This window comes from Poecilia formosa, unplaced genomic scaffold (assembly GCF_000485575.1).
Source record: "Poecilia formosa unplaced genomic scaffold, Poecilia_formosa-5.1.2 Scaffold237, whole genome shotgun sequence".
Lineage (NCBI taxonomy): Eukaryota > Metazoa > Chordata > Actinopteri > Cyprinodontiformes > Poeciliidae > Poecilia > Poecilia formosa.
Genome location: NW_006800176.1, coordinates 654794 through 674092, shown reverse-complemented (window position 1 = coordinate 674092; position 19299 = coordinate 654794). Strand labels below are relative to the sequence as shown.

At 41.2% G+C, this 19299-nt stretch overlaps 1 protein-coding gene across 13 annotated transcripts in view; it reads right to left on the bottom strand.

Annotated features, from left to right (window-relative positions):
- Nucleotides 1–19299, bottom strand: part of celf5a (cugbp, Elav-like family member 5a) — a 239129-nt gene that overhangs the window by 11125 nt on the left and 208705 nt on the right. For 4 of the 13 annotated variants that reach the window (XM_016680248.1, XM_007569181.2, XM_016680240.1 and 1 more), the window contains exons 7-8: nucleotides 12055–12220; nucleotides 151–366 (exon numbers count right to left, since the gene is read on the bottom strand). In XM_016680248.1, the coding sequence (XP_016535734.1) occupies nucleotides 151–366; nucleotides 12055–12220 (382 nt within the window). The remainder of the gene's footprint in view (nucleotides 1–150; nucleotides 367–12054; nucleotides 12221–19299) is intronic. The other 9 variants (XM_016680249.1, XM_016680244.1, XM_016680245.1 and 6 more) reach the window with 6 other exon arrangements.

The following is a 19299-nucleotide window of genomic DNA, read 5'->3' as shown; positions in this document are numbered from 1 at the left end:
GCGTAACGTGTCGAATCAAAGGCGCTCTGATGTCGTGTTCTGACGCACTGTAAACACCCCTGTGGTAATTAACTTGTAGCCGATAACACGGCTGGCATTTGTGAGCAGGTGAGATCAAGCGGCGACAGAGAAGCCTCGTCGCGTCCCCACCTGTGTATTGCTGAACGCCGGTGAAGGCTTGCTGCAGGGTGTCGGCGGCGGTGGGGCTCTGGGTGGAGTAGGGCGGCAGGCCATTGGTGTACACCGTCTCCACGGCGGGGTGCCCGTTGGGCTGATGAGGGATGCCGGTGAATCCGTTGACGATGGGAGTGACGATGCTGGGCACGGCGGAGGTGGTGATGTTGGCTGGTGGAGAGCTGAGGCCTGCTGGGAATGAGGTTCAACGTTACCGCATGAGGGGCAAACCATTCCTGTGGGCTTATTTGTTACTAAAAAAAAAATGAAGAAGAAAAAAGAAAAACCACAAAGAACAAAAAAAATAATACACTGGATCCAGTGCAGGTGTACACAGTCGCAAACAACACACACAAGACGCACACATGATATAGTGCCTCCTCTCTCTAATGCAAGGACACGGGTGCGACGTGAGTCTGTCACATATCCGCCGTTTGTCGTGACACATCCTGCAGAATAGCTCGGAAGTCAACCTGTGAAAAATGAGCCTGTCTGTTGTGTTTGCGCGATACCCCGCTGGCTCCTATTGCTCAGGATGATGAAACCACTATGCAACTTCAGAGCAAAAAAAAAAAAAAAAAGAAAAAGCAGCCAAAAAAACAGAAAGAGTGGGGAAAAAAGGAAACCGATGTGGTGTAGATAGAGGCAGATTACAGAAGGAGATTTGCTTGAATGAGCAGGTAGCTTATACTCAAATATGCCTCTTACTTTTATACATACACAATAAAATACAATAAAAAAAAAAAAGTTGGCAGTTTGACAAATGGGTCGGTCGTAACATACATAGCACAAGCCTGACAAGGCTGCTGCAGAGAGGTTCATGAGTGGAATCAAAATTGCAAGCATCCTGTTCTCTGCTGTTCAATGCATTTTTAAAAGAACCCCTCGGTTTAGAAAGTGCTTCCAATTATGCCGGGGAATGTCAAAGTACCCATTTGGAGCGGATTCTCACTTTGTGATGGCCTCCCTCTGAAGGATGTTCTTCGTGGCGAAGCATTTCGAGCCAGCTGAGGAACAGCTCCCCGGAGGACCACTTCTCAATCTGGAAGCCCTCACACCCTGATTGGACAGACAACCCAGGTTGTCACGGAAACCCTTCAGCAGCTCGTCATATCCCCATGAGCCGGTACCTCAGCAAGGACCCCGCTGTGAGCGGCAGCTAAACAATCGCATCCGCATACACGCGGAGTACACGCTGTAATGGACCTGTAAATAAGCTGAGGTGCCGGTAAAATACAGCGCATAGGGTTACTTTTATTATCCTCTACTTATGATTTCTTCTTTTTTTTATTTCCTATGCTCTTTTGTCTTCTCTATATCGCTTCTGTCTGAGCGTTTAAGCTATGGAGGACGCTGACAGTTAACAACAATGGCGACCAGGGGAATTTCCTCGGCCCAGTGAGACTTGTTGTGTCTTTTGCTAAGGTTTCCTCTTTTTCTTTTCTTCTTTTTTTTTCTTTCAGAAGCCTCCCTGCGATTGCTTGTTTCCTGCGAAGTTGTGATGAATTAGACCGCAGCTTCAGCCCATTCTCCTACCAGGACCCAGGAGACTGCCGCTCCTACTTTGAGAGCTGGAGGCAGCTATAGTGTACCCGGGCCACACGCACTCTACTGTACCACCAGATAATGCATCCTCTCCATCATCAAGCAAATTCATTTTCCAAAGCTTGGCAGTGTTTTGCGAGTGCACGCCTATGTATGTTCACCAGTTGCGACAGTGGAAGGAACTAGTGCTGTCCTGCAAAAGTATCAACACTGAACTTTTTCCCACATTTTATCACTTTCCAACCAGATGCTTTTGTGGATTTTACTGGGATTTTATGGTGTAGAACAGCACAAATTAGCAAATGACTGGGAAGTAGAAGGAGCATTCTGGACCGTTTTCAAATCTTTTGACAAAATACTGAAGAGAGGGAGGAGCATTCATTTCAAGTTCAACTGGAGGGTTTTCAGCACCCTCCAGTTGAACTTTTTGAAAACCAGCTCTTTTGGGTATTTTTCTGCAAGCTTTACAAATGTTTACACTGAATATTTTTGAGCTTCCTAACTTTCATAGCTTTTCATCCAAGGTTGCCACATGTTTACATCCATCCATCTTCTAGTCTATTCTGATCGTGTTCCTTATCTCGGAAGAAAAGCATCACCATGGCAGCATCAGTTTTAGTTTTCCACCACACATACTGTTCGACATTTGGGCAGAGATGTTCTGAATTGGTTTCATTTGGCTAAAGTAACATCTTTCGCATCTTTGCTGTATCCCCTAACATGGCTTGTGGCAAACTGCTCCAGCCCCTCCAGAATACCTACGACCCTCTTGGCTGATTCTCTGCTTAATCCGCTCCTTGACAATCTTGCCAGTTTAGATCAGGAACCATGTTTTAATATGTTTTTCATCAGTGCCATTGCCTTGATTTTCAGACGATAAACTGAACAGTTTATGAACTCCAGATGTTATTTTATAACTGAACCCTGCTTTAGACATCTGCACAGCTTCATCTCTGGCCTTCCTGCTTTGTTCTCGTTCTTCGTGGGTTTTTTTTTTTTTCCACAACTTTTTTTCTACCAAATGTCTGAAGCAGTTGGTGACATTGGAATTTTTTTTTTTTTTTTTTTTTTTTACAAAGGTAAATAAAAGTCCTGAATACAATATGTAGCATGGGGCATTTTTCAAACTTTTGTTGAAAACCATTTTTCATTTTTCTGTCAAGACAAAAAATTCCAAACAAATATTTCTCCTACTCTTACATGGCACAATAGAATAGCAACCTTGTAGCATCGGACTAACGTGTAAAATGAGAAGTATGTTACATTATGTACAAAACTTTACAAGTTGACACCAGGTTTGGCCGTGCCAACAGACCGGTATGTTTGCCTCTGAAAATTTGTTCATTTTTGTCCACCACATGACATCTCAAAATTGTGACTTTAATGTAAATTTTAACAGTAGATGTGCAGATCAGTGGATACTAATATTATTCCAGTGCACTATAGCTGAGACTGCTGATCCCGTCCATGCAGCTGCTGTTTCAGCATAGCAGCAAAAAGAGCAGTACAACTTTGCCATCTTTCAGACTTTCTGGTTAACCATAGAGAAGGAAAGACCCAAATTATTAAAATGGAAATACATTTGCAACAATTTATGTCCTGGGGCACCACAATGGGTTTACGATAAAAGGAAAGACAATAACGTCATGGCCATTAAAACCATAACTACATGTGGAGGCCATTTATGTGGCGAGTCATCGTCTTTATCCTCACTGCCACCATGTTCCAGTGGCCAGCAGGAGCAAAGCCTCCAAACTTCTCCCCTCGGCTGAAATGAAGAAGCATTTCCTACTGTCCTGGAATGGAAAATAAGACATTTCCATTTTATACCTCGCTAGACATATAGTTTTGCTATAGTGGAAAATTGTATTCATAGCTTGTTTACAATGCACATGCAACAGTGCAGATCTACATGCGGCTGTCAGCTTGCGCGGCGAGTATCGGTCCGTAATAATGACATGTTGTTCCCCACTTGGGCATGCTTGAATATAAAGCTATGGGGTAGCAGATTATATATTCTATACAGCTGGAGCTTTTGCTGAGAATTCCTTCCTCGTGACTACGGCACAAAGGGAGTCCACACTGTGAAACAGTATGGATAAGTGTATGTCACATGCATTTATTTATGTCATGAATACAAAATTATATCCACATTACCGTCGGTTCTTCTGAGGCAGGGAAACTGTTGATTTGCTCTCTGCAGTGATTTCCTCATGGAGCAAGTCTTCGAATATGACAGAGGTATTTATTATGCTAATTATGCGTTCAAATCATCCAGGAATGCCATGCCCGTGCTGTAGAGTGCAGTCATTACCAGCACAAGGACTGTCTTTTGCTGGAGCAAGTAATAAGCACTCAAAACAGATGCTTTCATCTAACTGATTTAAAATGTGATGCATTTACAGTCAAGGAGAAAATGTCTGTCTGGTGTGAATAATAAATCTGCGTATGGGAGGAAGAGCTTTTTTTTCAAAGGCTAGTCTGCATACCAATAAATACCATGCCACGTTAAACACTGGCCTTTAAATCTCTACGGCAAATCGACTGGGACGCAATGCAACATGCATGTTAGTTTAAATGGACATACCTGCAAGAAGGATAACCACACAAATGTCAGAATACAGTATGTTCTGTTTATGGTGCATGATTTTTACCACTGCTGCCTTTTACATGTGATAATAAGGCTTTACATGTCTGCCCTTGGGACAATAATCAGTGATGTGGAGTCCTTCTATGGATCACACCTTTAAAACTGCGCCTGACATTGTCACCCCACTCTAATCTTCTGCTATTTATTTTTATTTTCACTGGCTAATTGGCCTTTTAATCACCAATTCACTTAGGTTAGATGTTTGGAAATGAGGAGACACCTAAAACATGCAGGACCAGGACTGGCAACCACTGCGTTGTTCAAATGTATGTTTATTTCTATATAATTTAGATTTTGTCAGCACACAGTTATAAAGAAGCAGAATGGCATTTACTACGAAATAAATAATCAAAGAGTCATATCAAAACAGAGAAGAAACACAAAGAAGCAGCACCATTTTTAGTCAGTCAATTCCAATTATCGACTGGTTATCCTTTCTTTCACATTATCCAAGAAAGACTGTAATAATTTTCATATTCTACTGCAGCCTCTTGAACTAATCCCAATTCAGACTTTCTTATTTTATAGCCATTGTAAAACTTCACCAAGCAACTTTCTGAATGCGTCAGTCATTAACACTGGGCACATTAATTAAAAGATGAAGAACTGAAATTCTGTCATCTGCATAAGTGCATGGAGGCTCTCGACATTCTTCTGCAGATGCTATTGTAAAGCTCAGATTTCTTTGGTTGTGTTGACAGAGTGTGTGCCAGCATTGCATATACGATGATAAAACTCCGAGTCAAATGATGATGGCACACAAAGAAGGACATGGTTCAAACCAGAAGGAGAGAGAAAAAAAAAAAACAAACACAAGAAAACAAGCTTTGATGCCTGCCTGAGGAGATTGCTGCAGCGTTGCTCCCCCAAAGACAGTGTTGAATACATGTTCATGTGTTAGTAGGGGTATCAATGGCTTGCGCGCAGGAATATGAAGAAATACGTTGAAGCCTTCACTTTGCCTGCTCCGCTTCTGAGGACATTATGCATGCAGCGCGGCGACTAGAGCGGTGTGCCAGACTTTCCGATCGCCGAGGAGGTCGGCTTCTGAAGCTTTGCTGCAGGTGAAAGTTTTTCTTTCACAGCTCTGATCCGATTGAGGAAAGGGCTGCGACTTTGGTTGTAAAAAGCATATGCACACAAAAGGACAAGGCCAATAACCTTTTGGCCATGTTCAATACCTCGAAGATAATGTCTTTACCCTTGAAGTTACAATTAATCTAATCTTTAATGTGCGATGTGTAGCTGTGCAGTAGGGGTCGTTCATGTTACTGTTAGCCTGGAGATACTGAAGCCACGGTCATTATGAAGTAGAAAGATTTATGTTTTAACACTGAGACAAAGGACATCTAAATTAGAAAAGTGCTCCAGAATAGAAATTGTAATAATGAAAACACACGATGATCTCATACACAATCTAATTTTACCAATGGAGCCCACTATTGACTTCTTGGTGTCGGCAATGATGTAAGCAAAGATGTGGCAGGAGAATAGCCTTCGCCACATTAGTTGGTTCCCATCTATCTAATAGTACCAAGGCTGAATCATTCTGTTATTATTATTGCACATTAAAAGCTGCCGTCCAACAGTTTTCATCCGTTTGTCCAGCTATTCACGGGTGCTTAAAAACACTTGCGTATACAAAAGCACTGCCTATTTCCACAAACCTCCTCCTAGGAGCTGCAGCCTCCAGCTGACCTACCTCCTCACAAAGCAGCTCTACCCCGTACCTTCCCCACTCAGCTCCACCAGACTAGCAGCAGCAGCAATTACCAAACACCGGGTGAAACTGCAAGTCTGCTGAGTTTATCCTACCAACTACTTCTCAGGCCAATGCTCCTAATAAAACTTGTAAACAGCATAGTGGAAAGGAATTATTGAGTGCTGAAGGCAGTTTTGGAAAGAGAGCAGAAGCTTCTTAAAGAGACAGAGGCCAATTTCAAGGCACAAAACTGCAAAGTCAAATTTCTTCTACGCTATGTTTGATTTTCAGCAATTTTATAACAACTGAAGGTAACAAAGTCACGTGACTGTGCTGTAAAATACATAATACCGCCTGTTTAAAGCTAAAAGTAAACTCCTAGGTGTTCATCTATCCAGCTGTTTGCTTCAGTCCTGATCTAGATGTAGATGTAGCGGTGGTCACTCCACCGCTACATCTTTAGAATAAGCAGTCGCAAGCTTGTTAATTAATCCTTTATTTAACATAAACCTCCAACCTAACTCTTCCTCATCACTTGCTTGTTTTAAAATTAATGTTTTTATAAACCACATGGCCAGAAGCCACAAAGGACAGGTAGTACTGAGAAAGATCAGCACGTCAAACAGCTCATTAGTTTCCTGGTGTTTGTCACCATGGAAGGGTTCTGCATCAGTGGGTTAACTGCGTTTGAATCCAGCGGGGATGTCGTGCCACATTCAGCCTGTCTGTCAGTGGGTTGTCCCTGGCTGTGCAGCGTCTGCAGTACATTTTGTCTAATGTGCACTTGTGCATCTTGTATGTCTTCACTGCAGAGCAGCACCATACAGGAAAACATTAGAGCGACTTTGATTACACACACTTCTCTCATCCCAAACAAAGCATCCTTGACACCGCGTGCTCTTTGCCACACATACCCAGCGGGATGCGCATCTCTCTCCGTTTCTTCCTTCTTTTTACTGTATTTATCTCTCCCTCCTCTCCCTCTTTCTATATCTCCAGCTCCCCTCCTCCCATCTCTCTCTCTCCTTGGTTTTGTTTAACTTTTCTTCTGCAGCACTCAGGGAGCAGCACCTGGTGAACATTATTTTCAAAAAGCATCATCATGCATCATTGTAAGGATACATTCTCTAATCAGCCAAGCCATCTGGCAAACGGCTTATGCACCATCAAGCCTAAATGCTTTGCATCTGTTGATCGAGTGCATGTCTCTTTTTTTTTTGTTTTGTTTTGTTTAGAGAGACACCCTTAACCTCTGAACCCATCAAACAAAATGTATTTGTCATAAACACGTCGGTTACTGGGTAATTTCAAAATAAGGCGAAGAGTGTAAAAGTATGGATCGACGAACACTCTCAGTTTAGACGTTCCTTTCAAACTTAACAGGAAAAAAAGTCAAATATAAACTGATTTTAGGAACATAATTTGATTGATGAGACAACTTTAATGCATAAGTTAAGCCTTAGCCAAAGCGGAGACGCACTCTAAAATAAGATTTGGATATTACGATGAATTATTCCACTGAATCGTGGCAGGCATCCTACAGTCTCTCAGTAGTGTCAGAATTCCTTGCCCTACTTTCACAGACAGCCTTGCCAGTAACGTTATGTATTCCTTCAATGAACTCTAAATATGTCACAGTCAGAAGAAGGAGGTTTGTGTATGTGTGGTGGTGGGGTTGGGTGGCTGGGGGGATTAGGGGCATAAGACTCTGCAAACTGGAATCAGCAAGCTGGGGTACCGACTCCTGCAGCTGCTGCCCGCCAAATCAAATGAATGAATGAAGCAAAGGGAAATAACAAATTGAATATTTATGACTGTCCTTGAAACTTCATGATTACCATCTATGTTTTTTTTTTTTTTTTTTACAAAGGATTCAAAGGAATCCTTTTACAAAGGAATAACTTGCATTCAATGAGAAAAGGTAACCCGATGAAAAGTACATAAACAGAAATATCCAGCTCACATGGCGAAACTGTTGCAGTGAGGTCGGCTTTTCTACGGTGTGGACTTTAACCTTCTTCACCTGCTGTTCTCTAACTCACTTTAAAATGCCCTCGTAACATAGTAGGTCTATTCAAAATGCATCTTACTCCTGTTTGGTTAGATGTTTATCCAAATACCAAAAAAGCTCTCGTTAAGGTTGCTCCTAAAAAGGAGAAAAATGTTTAATTAAATTTGCCAATCTAGAAATTCAGAAAGCTTTGAAATTATTCATAGCTAACCATAGCTCTAAGTGTTGATTGGCATTAAATGTGAACCTGTCATTATCCACCAGAATGAATAAAAATATATATATATATTTGAATGTGAAAACAGTATTTGCTCACAGCCTCTTCATTTTTAAGTGACATTGCCTGCTTATCTAACCCAGTTTTAAAAGAGATCCAACAAATGTACCTGCAGACATTCAGAACTTGTTTCAGGGGCACCAAGGTCCACCTGTCAATCTACAAGTACCATTTGGCAGCAGACTGAATCACTTTTATCCAGAAATCCAAACATCTCTTAAACCTAGAGAGACAGAAACAGCGCCTGTAAAAAGTATCAACTTCCTTCAATTTTATTATTCTTTTCATTGTGTGTACAAATCAATCGTGATCCAACTAAATTTGGCTTGTTTGACAAAAAAAAATAAAAAATAAAAAAATAAAAAAATGGGCAAAAGCCTTCTTGAATGTCAAAGTGGAAACAGATTTCTACAAAATAATGTCAATTAAATAAAAACACACAGTCCCAGTAGTCAGGGGATGGATACAAAACTATGTCTGACATGCTGAACATCCCCTGGAGTTCAGTTTAATTCATCACCAAGAAATTAAAGGAATGTGGTCCATGTGTAAATATCTCTATATCAGGTCATTTACACAAACTGAGTGACTGTGCAGGAAAAAGCCTGGTAGGTGAGGCCACAAGGACGGCGGTGAGCACAAGGAAGGAGTTACAAACGGGAGAAACTCTGCATACAACTACTGTTGCCTGGGTTCATTACCACTCAAAACTTTAATGGGAGAGTGAAAAAGCAACAGAGGAAGAAAACTCATTTAGGCTGGACTTAAGTTCGCCAAGAGGTTTGTGGGAAAGTTCTTTGGTCCCCAGACAAGAAGCTATGTTTGAAAATGAACAGCAGATTATCCAACAGGTCAGGTTTAATTATTCTTAAGGTGGACAAGGTGTCCACTGTATGACAAACGCGTACATCCAAAAGTAGCTTGTTCCATTTATTTTTTTTTTTTGTAAATTTGTTGGATAATCATAAAGCCACATTTTGATGATATGATTGATTTGCAAAAGCAGCAAAGGGGGTGGGGGATACATTTATAGGCGCTGTAATCTAGTTCTTGTCTTTTACTCACTGCATTTGTTTTGAGTGTCTTTGCTTAGTCAATAACAGGTAAACTGGTATTAATTTGACAATTTTAATTCTTGATTGTATTCATAATAATTGGATATTGTTTATTTTTCTTAATTTTCCTCATGGAAATATCAAGAGATCTGAAAACTTGAATGTGTCACTTTTCTTAAGTTGAACTTTTACAGACGACAAAAGCAAAATCAACAAGATTTCTTTTGGTTTGAGGCAGACTCGATTTTCTATAGACTGCAGCTGGAGAGCTGCACAAACAATCCAAGTTGACTGGAGGACAAAGCCTTTCACACAACCCATGCACACACACCGACTGTGCTTCTTGCAGCGCGATTGCACTATCTTCAATCAGCACCATTGTGTTGCAAAAATACAGGTATGCATGCCGAATACAAAGCTCCTCCGAATTGCAGAACTGTCATTGCTTTTACCCATCAAAAATAAGAGCTTCTCAGCAAGACTGAGCTCTGGTTTTAATCACTGTCTTAGATTGATTATGCCTGCCCAAAAGTGTACACTTTGCGCTGAAAATATCAATGTGAATATTTGACAAATATCTCGTCTTTCCACATACATCACCTAGTGTTGAAAATGATACTGTGCCTGCCTACAACATGTGTGTCCGCTGGCACAGTATCACTTCAGGCACATATTTTTTGTTTGTGTTCAGATGGAGACGTCTCTCACTCAGTCCTTTTTTTTTATTTTGAAGGATGTATTTTTAAATTTAATAATTGGGTGATTTTTAAATTGGCTGATGATTTTTAAATGTAATAATTGGGAGCAAATGTTTAAATTAATTGCAGATTCAATCTTGCCTTGCAAAAGTGCATGCAAGTGTAAGTATTTTACTGCATATAAAAAAAGTAAAATATATACATACACACCCACAAATATAAAAGTAGATGTCATTCAGTAAACTACACTTTACACATACAATTTTTAGCCATCGAATCTGTATTTGTTTTCTCTCCACAGACCAGGTGGGCAGCTGTATGTGTCAGTGGAGATTAAATGTGTCCACTATGGAGCCAGGGTTTATTTCTTTATCATTTACAAGATAAAGGATAAAGACAATGATGCAACTGGACACAACTGGACAATGATAGTGATCTCCCAGCAGGTTCCAGTACACAGCAGGTTTGAGTTTCTGTAGCTGCCAGGTTTTTCTGAACATCTTAAGCCTTTTGACAAGGTGATAAAGGTGGTTGAAAACTTGGACAGAAGTGGCTTAATGATAATGATCCAGAAAACCACATCATTGTTTTTGACTCAGGCAAAAAAAAAAAACCTCCCTAAATCTTCAATATTGAAAATATTTAATAGTTGTTAATATTTTAATTAGCTATTTGTTATTTTTCTTCTTCTCTTCATGATCCTACCCATGGTTTTCGTCTATTTTTGTACCTGCAGGCACACATGGTCACAAAAACACAGACTCTGGGTTCGAGTGGACAGCATCAGGGTTACCTACATATTATTTCATGTATATATGTATGCGTGTATGTATGTATGTATGTATTTTTCCTGTATTCTACCAGAAGAAAACAACAAATCCAAGTTTTGTGCACCCAGTTCTTGTTTTTAAAATTTCTTGAAGCCGTTTCTTGCATCACAAAAAATACAAAATGCATATTCATCCCCCTCCAATGAGATTGAGTCCACATCTGCTTTATTTATTTTTTTCCCCCCTTCAAATTCTTATTGAAGGTGGGAGTTGAGTGTGGGTAGACCAAACAAGCACATAGCTGAGAAAGAACACAAATATTTTTTTTCCCCTATTAAAAAAAAAAACAAAACAAAAAAAACACAGCTCAACAATAGTTTGATAAAGTGACGCAGGTTTTGTATAAACTGGATTCCTACGATGACTTTAAAGAGCATTTAAAACAAATCTCTCTGTGCTGCTGATGGCTGTGTCTCTCAGACAAGTAGCTTTAAAGTTACCAAAGACTTTGCAGTAGAAACTGAACACTGCTGAGATGACAAAGTATGAGAGTGGAGCACAACAAAGACTCAGATACTGTATAATTTATTTAGGCTTATGCTTTTGGTGAGTGAAGAATCTTGAAGTTTTTCTTTTTGTTTTTTTTCTAAAGAAAAATGAAACTCTGCTGAATAAGCAAATCTCCGGCAGTGGGTAGGTGTTTCAAAGTCCTTTCCTCCCCACTGTAATGTATGTGCATGGAGACTGTTTGTTATGGAAAACAAACCCAACAGCATGCAAACCATGCACAAGTGCTTCAAAGCACAAGGTCAAAATGCTACCGGGAAATTAACGCCTTATCTGTACATTTAGTAATTGATGTTCTTTACTCTGCTGCTTCTACTGTAACCCCAAATCTCAGCATTCACAAACAACATAAACATGCAAATCTCGTCTCACTTTCCCTTTCCCTCCAGAGGAATAATTTTGGATTACCGGTAAATAGGCACTCTTTCTTTAGACCATGCTGCAGATCTAGCTTGTTACACACACGCACGCACGCGCGCACACACACACACATCAACGCCCCGCACGGCAACATAAACACAGACGTTATTAAAAGACGCTTTGGCTTGCTACCGTGGCACAGAAACACCATCACATAGAGAAAGGGAATGAAACTGAGTGCTCACCCAGGGTTTGATGAAACTCACCCGACACCGGGGTCATGGGAGTGGGTGGGAGGCTGTTGATGTTGAGCGCCCCCATCTGGTGGATCTGCGTGGCAGGGAAGGCCACGCTAGGCGTGATATAACCTCCATGGGTTGCTGCCATGATGGCTGCCTGCTGCTGCATGAGCTAAAGAAGACGGACACGGAGAGATGGGTGGAGGACAGGATGGGGGAGAAGGTGGTGATGGAGGGGAAGACGGCGATGAAAAATGCAGTAAGTGGCCGAAGAATCGGGAGAAGATGGGAGAAGGGGAGTAAGAGTGAAACATATCAAGGGCAGACGAGAGGGAGGGATTTATGGTGATGTTGATGGATGGATAGTGCATGGAAGTGCAGAGAAAGTAGAGCAGAAGAAAAGAAAGAGAAGAAAAAGAAGCCTGTCAACCTATGTTTAGTGAATGTGCCCGTCCTCGCAGCAGGAAGCCTGTCACCAGCTGCAGAAACAATTTAATAGCTGTCTGTTGGGCTCATACAAATCAAGGCATTGACATGTGCACATTATCTCTGTGCTCAGGGGACAGGCAAAGTTTGCAGAGTTACAATGCCTTTTTTCCTTATAATTGTCAAACTTCACAATACTTTGCTCGGCTGCATAGAAATGCCACAGTTGCCTCCCACTCTCATCTGTTTTTTTTTTTTTTTTCTTTCCTCGGGCTCATGTTTAATTTTTTCTGATGGATTTGTGATGATTACCACTTGGAGCTTGACATTCAGTCATCGCTTAACATCTTCTCTCATTTTATAATTTATTTGGCACATGGTGCTCAAACAAGAGTGCTTTTCTCTAAACACATTTTGCATAAAGAGTAAAGATTTGAGGTTGAAGATTCAACACAAGCAAATCATAAAAAAAATATATATATATACATATATATATCCTGTTACACAAAGGGCTGTCAAGGAATGTGTCAAAGATCAGATCCTGGCCAAACTGTTCTGGTAAGTGGAATTAATATTGACACAATTCAAATTAGTTTGTTTTGCAAGCATAGTCGGACCCTAATTTATTTATTTTTACATTTCGTTACATAGCTTAACATTTCAAAGCATTTCCTTGAAAACAAGCACAGTAGATGGAAAAGTAAAGTCAGTATTCAAAGTCTTTTCTAAATAAAATAAAAAAAATTGAACAGTGTTGTGACCACATGTATTCAGGCCTCTTTACTTTTATACCCCTAAAAAAATGTGAAACGTCAATTGTCTTTAGAAGTTACCTAATATGTAAAGCATTCCCACTTTGTAGCATGGTGGTGACAGTATCATGCTGTGAGTCTGCAGTGTTTCAACAGGGATAGCTGAACTGATGTCAGCTGATAAGACGGCAAGTCAATATTACTGGAGGCTGTAAAAGACTTGGGTCTAGGGTCAGAGGTTAATTAGGACATTGACCCTAAACATAGAGGTAGAGCTGCATCAGAAATCAAAATATAATCTTGTGGCACTGAAAAGTATTAAGATAATGCTTTTTTGTGTTTTATTTGAAAGTACTTTGGAGACCATGCATGATTTTTCCCTCTTCGCAATTATCGACTGCTTTGCATTGGATTAAAAATGTCAAAATAAAATATACTAAAGCTTCAGGTTGTACCATGAATACTTTTGCAAACCACTGTATGTTCTTAATGTGAAACATTAAAAAAAAAAAAAAAACTAGATGGCTTAGGCAAAGAAATCTTCAACACACACAGAGTTTAATGCATAAAAAATGTAATTTCCCTAAAAACGCCCTCACATGTCCTCCTCCTATTAAATGGACACATTAGAATAACATTTTTGAACCAAGAGTAGCTCTAGACTCAATTCGAGACCATGTTAGTAATACAACACCTTCAGTGAGTAAATGTCTATTTTCTCTTGCTGGACAATCCCGCAAAGAGATACAATCAATAGCCTTTCACTCCCTCTGCATTTCTGCTTAGCATGAACTGAGAAGTGAGAGCCGAAACCATTTTCCATCAAATGCAGCCCAAGGAGTGTTTATTCATATGCATAGGACATGCTCACATGCACCGCTGCCTTGAACCGCGCTCGCTAACAAAGACACACACACACGCACACACACACACACACACACCACATGCATGAAGAGTGATCGAGACTATTTGAGCTTCCGCACTCTGCTTAAATTCTCCTGGTGCAAAAACCACCCTCTGAATGCCTAATTTAGAAAAAAAATAAAAAATCCATCACTGTACAATGGCTTTTGCAGCTTGTGAACCAGTGGTTTTATCTGGGGAATCAATAATCTTTTGCAGGCCGTGTAGCTGCCCATCAGGCATGCGGGACTTGAGTGGTATAGGAATACAAACACAGCAGGCCCAACCTCTTGCCCCATGTCTCTGCATCTGTTTAATACTGCATGGCTTGTACGTGTCAGGGGAGCTGCTGATGGCTATGGCCTGAGATCGCTTTGCGCGGGCAGAAATCAAACTGCGCTGCCACTTGCACTGATGCTAATGATGGCAGTAAAGGTACAGAACGGCTCTCTGGTCCTATTTGCATGTGGACCTGGCGACGGAAAAGCCAATTATTTTCCCTGAATGCCCCTGTCAGGTAACCTTAAAGTGGCTGTCCTGTTGTAGAAAGCCCAATGTTGGAGCCTCGTCCTTTAGCCACATGCCTCAAAATTATTAATGGCTGTGGTCATTTGCATAATTTTATCAATGTGAAAAATGTGAATAATTCCTTTCTAAAAAAAAATAAAGAAAGATAAGTTGGACATTTTAGGGACTAAAACTGAAACATGTATGGTTAAATCACAAAAATGATAATGCTCTACCAAATAAGTGAACAGAAAGGTCCAATGATGATTCATGATTTGAGTCATTTTATGTCCTCGTTTCCATTTTGTCACGATTTTGTTGCACTTTACATTTGTAAAGATACCATTTTGTGACCATATGCTAAACCCATGAACCTGAAACTGTGGTACACAGAGGTTTAGAGGTGGAACAAGATCTTGCGATATTAAAACATCACAGTGTTTCTCACTGAGGTGATTGCCAACTCATAAACACTAACCAGTTGCAGTAAGCACAAATTCACCCGATGATTAAAGTCAACCCGCATTTCGCTTTCAGTATAGAAAACTGCACAGTCAATGCAAACCCACCTGTAGATTATAGTTTTGTACCAGATCTTAGTACAAAATGGCAAAACCACAGCTCCATTTTTGTGACTATTTACTTTAGGCACCTGTGATTTTTGATGTAGGTGATGTGGCAATATGTCTGCTCAAGGTGGTCTCCTATATGCTTGGATGAAAAAATAAATAGAGCAAATGATGTTAGTTGTATCCAAAATTAGTTCTCAATCTCTCATTTCCTTGTCTGGCCAATGGGGGATTTTGTGAACCTTTGTGTTGCTACTCAGTTTAAGAAAACAAGACTGTGCACAAAGCTAACCTGGAGTGTTACTAGTGATTGTGGAAACTTTGATCATCTTTGGCTTCAAATTACTGAGATCTTTTAAACTTGAAGAGAGTAAATCCACATTAAAATATAGAGATTTTTTAAGAGGTGTATTATGTACTTTCCAGGCACATATCGTGCCATTACCTAGCTAACATAATCAAGTAAACATGTTAGCTTGAATCATTATGAAAATGCTGTATATATCAGACATAACCTGAAAGAAATTTGACTTCACAATTCGACTCCGTGAAATTTGCCTCCGTCATAACAATGTTTACAACTATTATTAGGAGCGTTGGACTGAGAAGTAGTTAATATGATGAGCTCAGCAGTTTCCCAGGTGTTTGCCAATTGCTGCTAGTCTGGAGGAGCTCTGCACGTTAAGTAAAGTACAGGTTCTTCAATACAGAGCTTTAATTTGTGAAATCCGTTTTTCAAATCCAAATGAAAATGCCACAAAAAAAGAGAACAGCTTCTGCAAAGATATCGTTAAAATCCCTCTTGTAGTTTTTTTTTTTTTTGTAAAATAAACAACAATTTTGGTCAAATGTATATACATGCCCAGGTGGGTATTCAAGTAAAGCCTACCGCTTCCCCTAGTCAGCCAGCAGCCTTTTTAGTCTTAGTCTGCATGCAGTAATAATCGCAGTGGGAGTAAATAGTAGCGTGACCAGAATACCATCCTCTCTCCCAGCTCCAAATGTCTTAGATAATGTGGCCCGTAATGCCATCTGTCAGATTGTCATGGATAAAAAAAAACAAAAAAAAAAACACTCATTAATTGTTGCTTTGTTCCAAAATAAAATCCAGCAAATTGGAAACTCAAGCATGTAATTATGTTGGAATGCAGCGGTTAACGCAATCTGACTTCAAGAAAAAGAAATAAATAATCAAAGAGCAGCTATGCCGACCGAGGGAAACGCAGTCACTCCGTTATACTTTTCATATGCTTATTTCTCCTCTCTCTGAAATTCAAAGACATTATATTCATAAGACCCCCCCTTCCCCCACCCAACCCTTTGCACTCCCCCCTCCACACCCTATTTATTTATGCACTCCCCGAGCAGATAGAAAACGTCTCTGGTAGAGAATGAGCAAAGCTGAGGAGTCTTCATCATCACAGACACAACCTTCTCTAGCTGCCTTTCAAAAGGCAGACCGAAACAAGGGGACAAAAAAAAAAAGACAGAGTGTGCCCAGATGAAAAGGAGCACAGAAAGTTGCCTGGGCTCCAGCAGCATTCAGTTAGTGTCAGACATCTGCTTTTTTATTGCAACCTGATGGCATTACTCTCCCCTGGTGCTAGCAGGCAATCACCTCTTTATCACATGGCAATTATCTCCGTAGTGCTGCTCTGTGACTCGCCGACTCTTAGTGCTGTCACATGTGACCCCTTACAGCCCAACCAGCCAATGACAGAGGGGGAAAAGCGCGGTGGCTGTGGTGTGTCGTTGGGGGTGGAGGGGGGCAGGGAGAGGCGGAGGGGGTCCAGAAACAAAGAAGGGCTAGCAGGGGAGCAGTAGAGAGCGGGTGTAAAAGGTTGGAAAAATTAGAGTGTCAAGGAGACGGTGGGTCACAGAGGTGAACTCGAGGGCCACATTTGTCACCGCCGAGCCAGCGGGCTGCGTTTCTCAATAGTTTTCTCCTCATTTCCGACGCGCTCCGTAATAGGCGCGCATGCATTCGCTCACGTGCAACGGCCGGCCCCTCGCATGCATAATGCAGCAAAATCAGGTCACACTCACACAGCCTGGCATGTGCATGTGTGTGGGCAGTTTACAGTACAGCCAAATGATGCTGTAATTTGTGGCCATCATTTCTCTCCCCCGCACAGCGTGGCAGTTTGAACGCAGATCCCTCCGACAGGGGGAGATGTTTCCTAATGTGAGCTTACAGCCGTCCTCCTCCCTCTCATCCACCCACGCTCACTGTCACTATTAGCACCAAATTCCAACCATTCCCTCTTTCTTCTCGTTTGTCTGTCCTACATTTTGCCTAATGTATGTTTTCAGGGAGGCACTCAAGACGCATTTAAACCTTAAACTTCTCACTTGTTTCGTTTTCTTTTTTTTTATCTCCTTCTTCTTATTCTTTTGCCCCGTGACACACTTTGTAGTCATGCAGAGCTGAAATGGCTGGTTGAAACCATCTCAGAAAATAAGGTAGGAGGGTCGGGGGGGGGGGGGGGGCACAAATGTGTTTGTATCTGAGAAAGGGAAAAACAAAACAAAAACAAAAAAAAAACTAATAAGTGGTTGTTTTAAGACCTGAACTCGGCGTTTTCTTGGGAGAGCCATTATCATTCAACACCAACTCGGGATTGAAACATGGATTTTCGCTCCCTTGCTTTCTTTGGCTGAAATCGCCTCCTTTTGCAAATAGGTTGTCTCCTGTCAGAGCACGCCGGTGTCTCTGCCTGTCGTAAAAATGGCACATTTCTCACTTTTGGCACATGTTGTCAGTGTTGTACCCCTCCTCAATTTGTGTTCAGAGCCTCCATCCTTCCCTCCTCCCCCTCCTGGTTTGACTAAAATCCAATTTACTGGCTGTCAGCTCAACTCTATAATCCTATCCACTGCTGTAGTGGAGAGGTAGCTCTTTGAATTTTACCATTTACTGTATTCACTGGTTATAGCTATATATACCATCTTTCCCCGTGTCTGTATCCTATGCTTCCCAACCTCGTCTTCTCTTGGCCAGTGTGTATGGAGAGTAGGCGAGCGTGTTGTGTGTCTTTGGAGATAAAGTCCTTTTTTCTGTCACTGCAGGATTTTCGTCTTGGGGTAATATGTGTAGTTTATCTTGCAGCAAAGAAACATTAATCGTATCACTTCAGCGCACTCTGGCTGCAGGGGAAATCAAGACTGCACAGCATGCGTGTGCATCCAGCGCGAATGAGTCTCACATATACAAAATCAATGCACAAGTTTAAAAAAAAAAAAAGAAGCCTATTTCTCTTTACCTCACTTGTTACATAACAAGCAGACCAGTGTTTTGATTCATTAAATATGCACAGTAACACAGATGAAATGACTTTACTGAAAATCCATAGCTAAAAGTTGGGCTGAGTTTATCTCCAAAGACTCCTTCTCGCCAAATGTTTCTGCAGCAACTTTCTGTATTTTGGTGGATTCCTTACGTTTGGGTCTCCTTCATTTACAATCATAATACAAAAAGTGATTGTTACACATTTTCTGTTTTGAATGTAATGGTAACCGATTCTCCCTGTGATGCTGAAGTATCCCTCATGCCCTTGTGTCTTCTGCTCCAAACTCAATTTCCAAGAACCGTCCCGCTCTTTGTCATATTATATGCATGTACCAGAGAGAGAGAGAGAGAGAGAGAGAGAGAGAGAGAGAGAGAGAGAGGTTGGGGGTGGGTGAGGGTTGTTGGTGGGCGAACTCGCTGCCCAGTGTGCGCAAGTGTGTATGCTCTTGTGTGCATCTCTATGAGCCGACACGGGTCTCTGCCACAGTAAATAAAAGTCATGGCCAACCAGAGCGGTGCACAATGGTCTCCCTGCAGACCGCCGCGGCCTCCATCGCCCCTTAAACATTTGCATTTCTCCACATTTCCCGGGAAAGGGCTGCATTTCATGAATGGTAATGAAGGTGGGAGTTTTAGTGGAGAGTGCACAAGAGATGGCCTCGCAATTACTCCGGGATGGTCAATTTGCACATTTCACAGTGGGTCCCACGGCTGTGATATGAAAATGAGGGAAATGGATAGGCCCCCAAGACATCACTAACATCAACAATTAATACTGCCATTTTGATACTGCAAAATGGCAGTA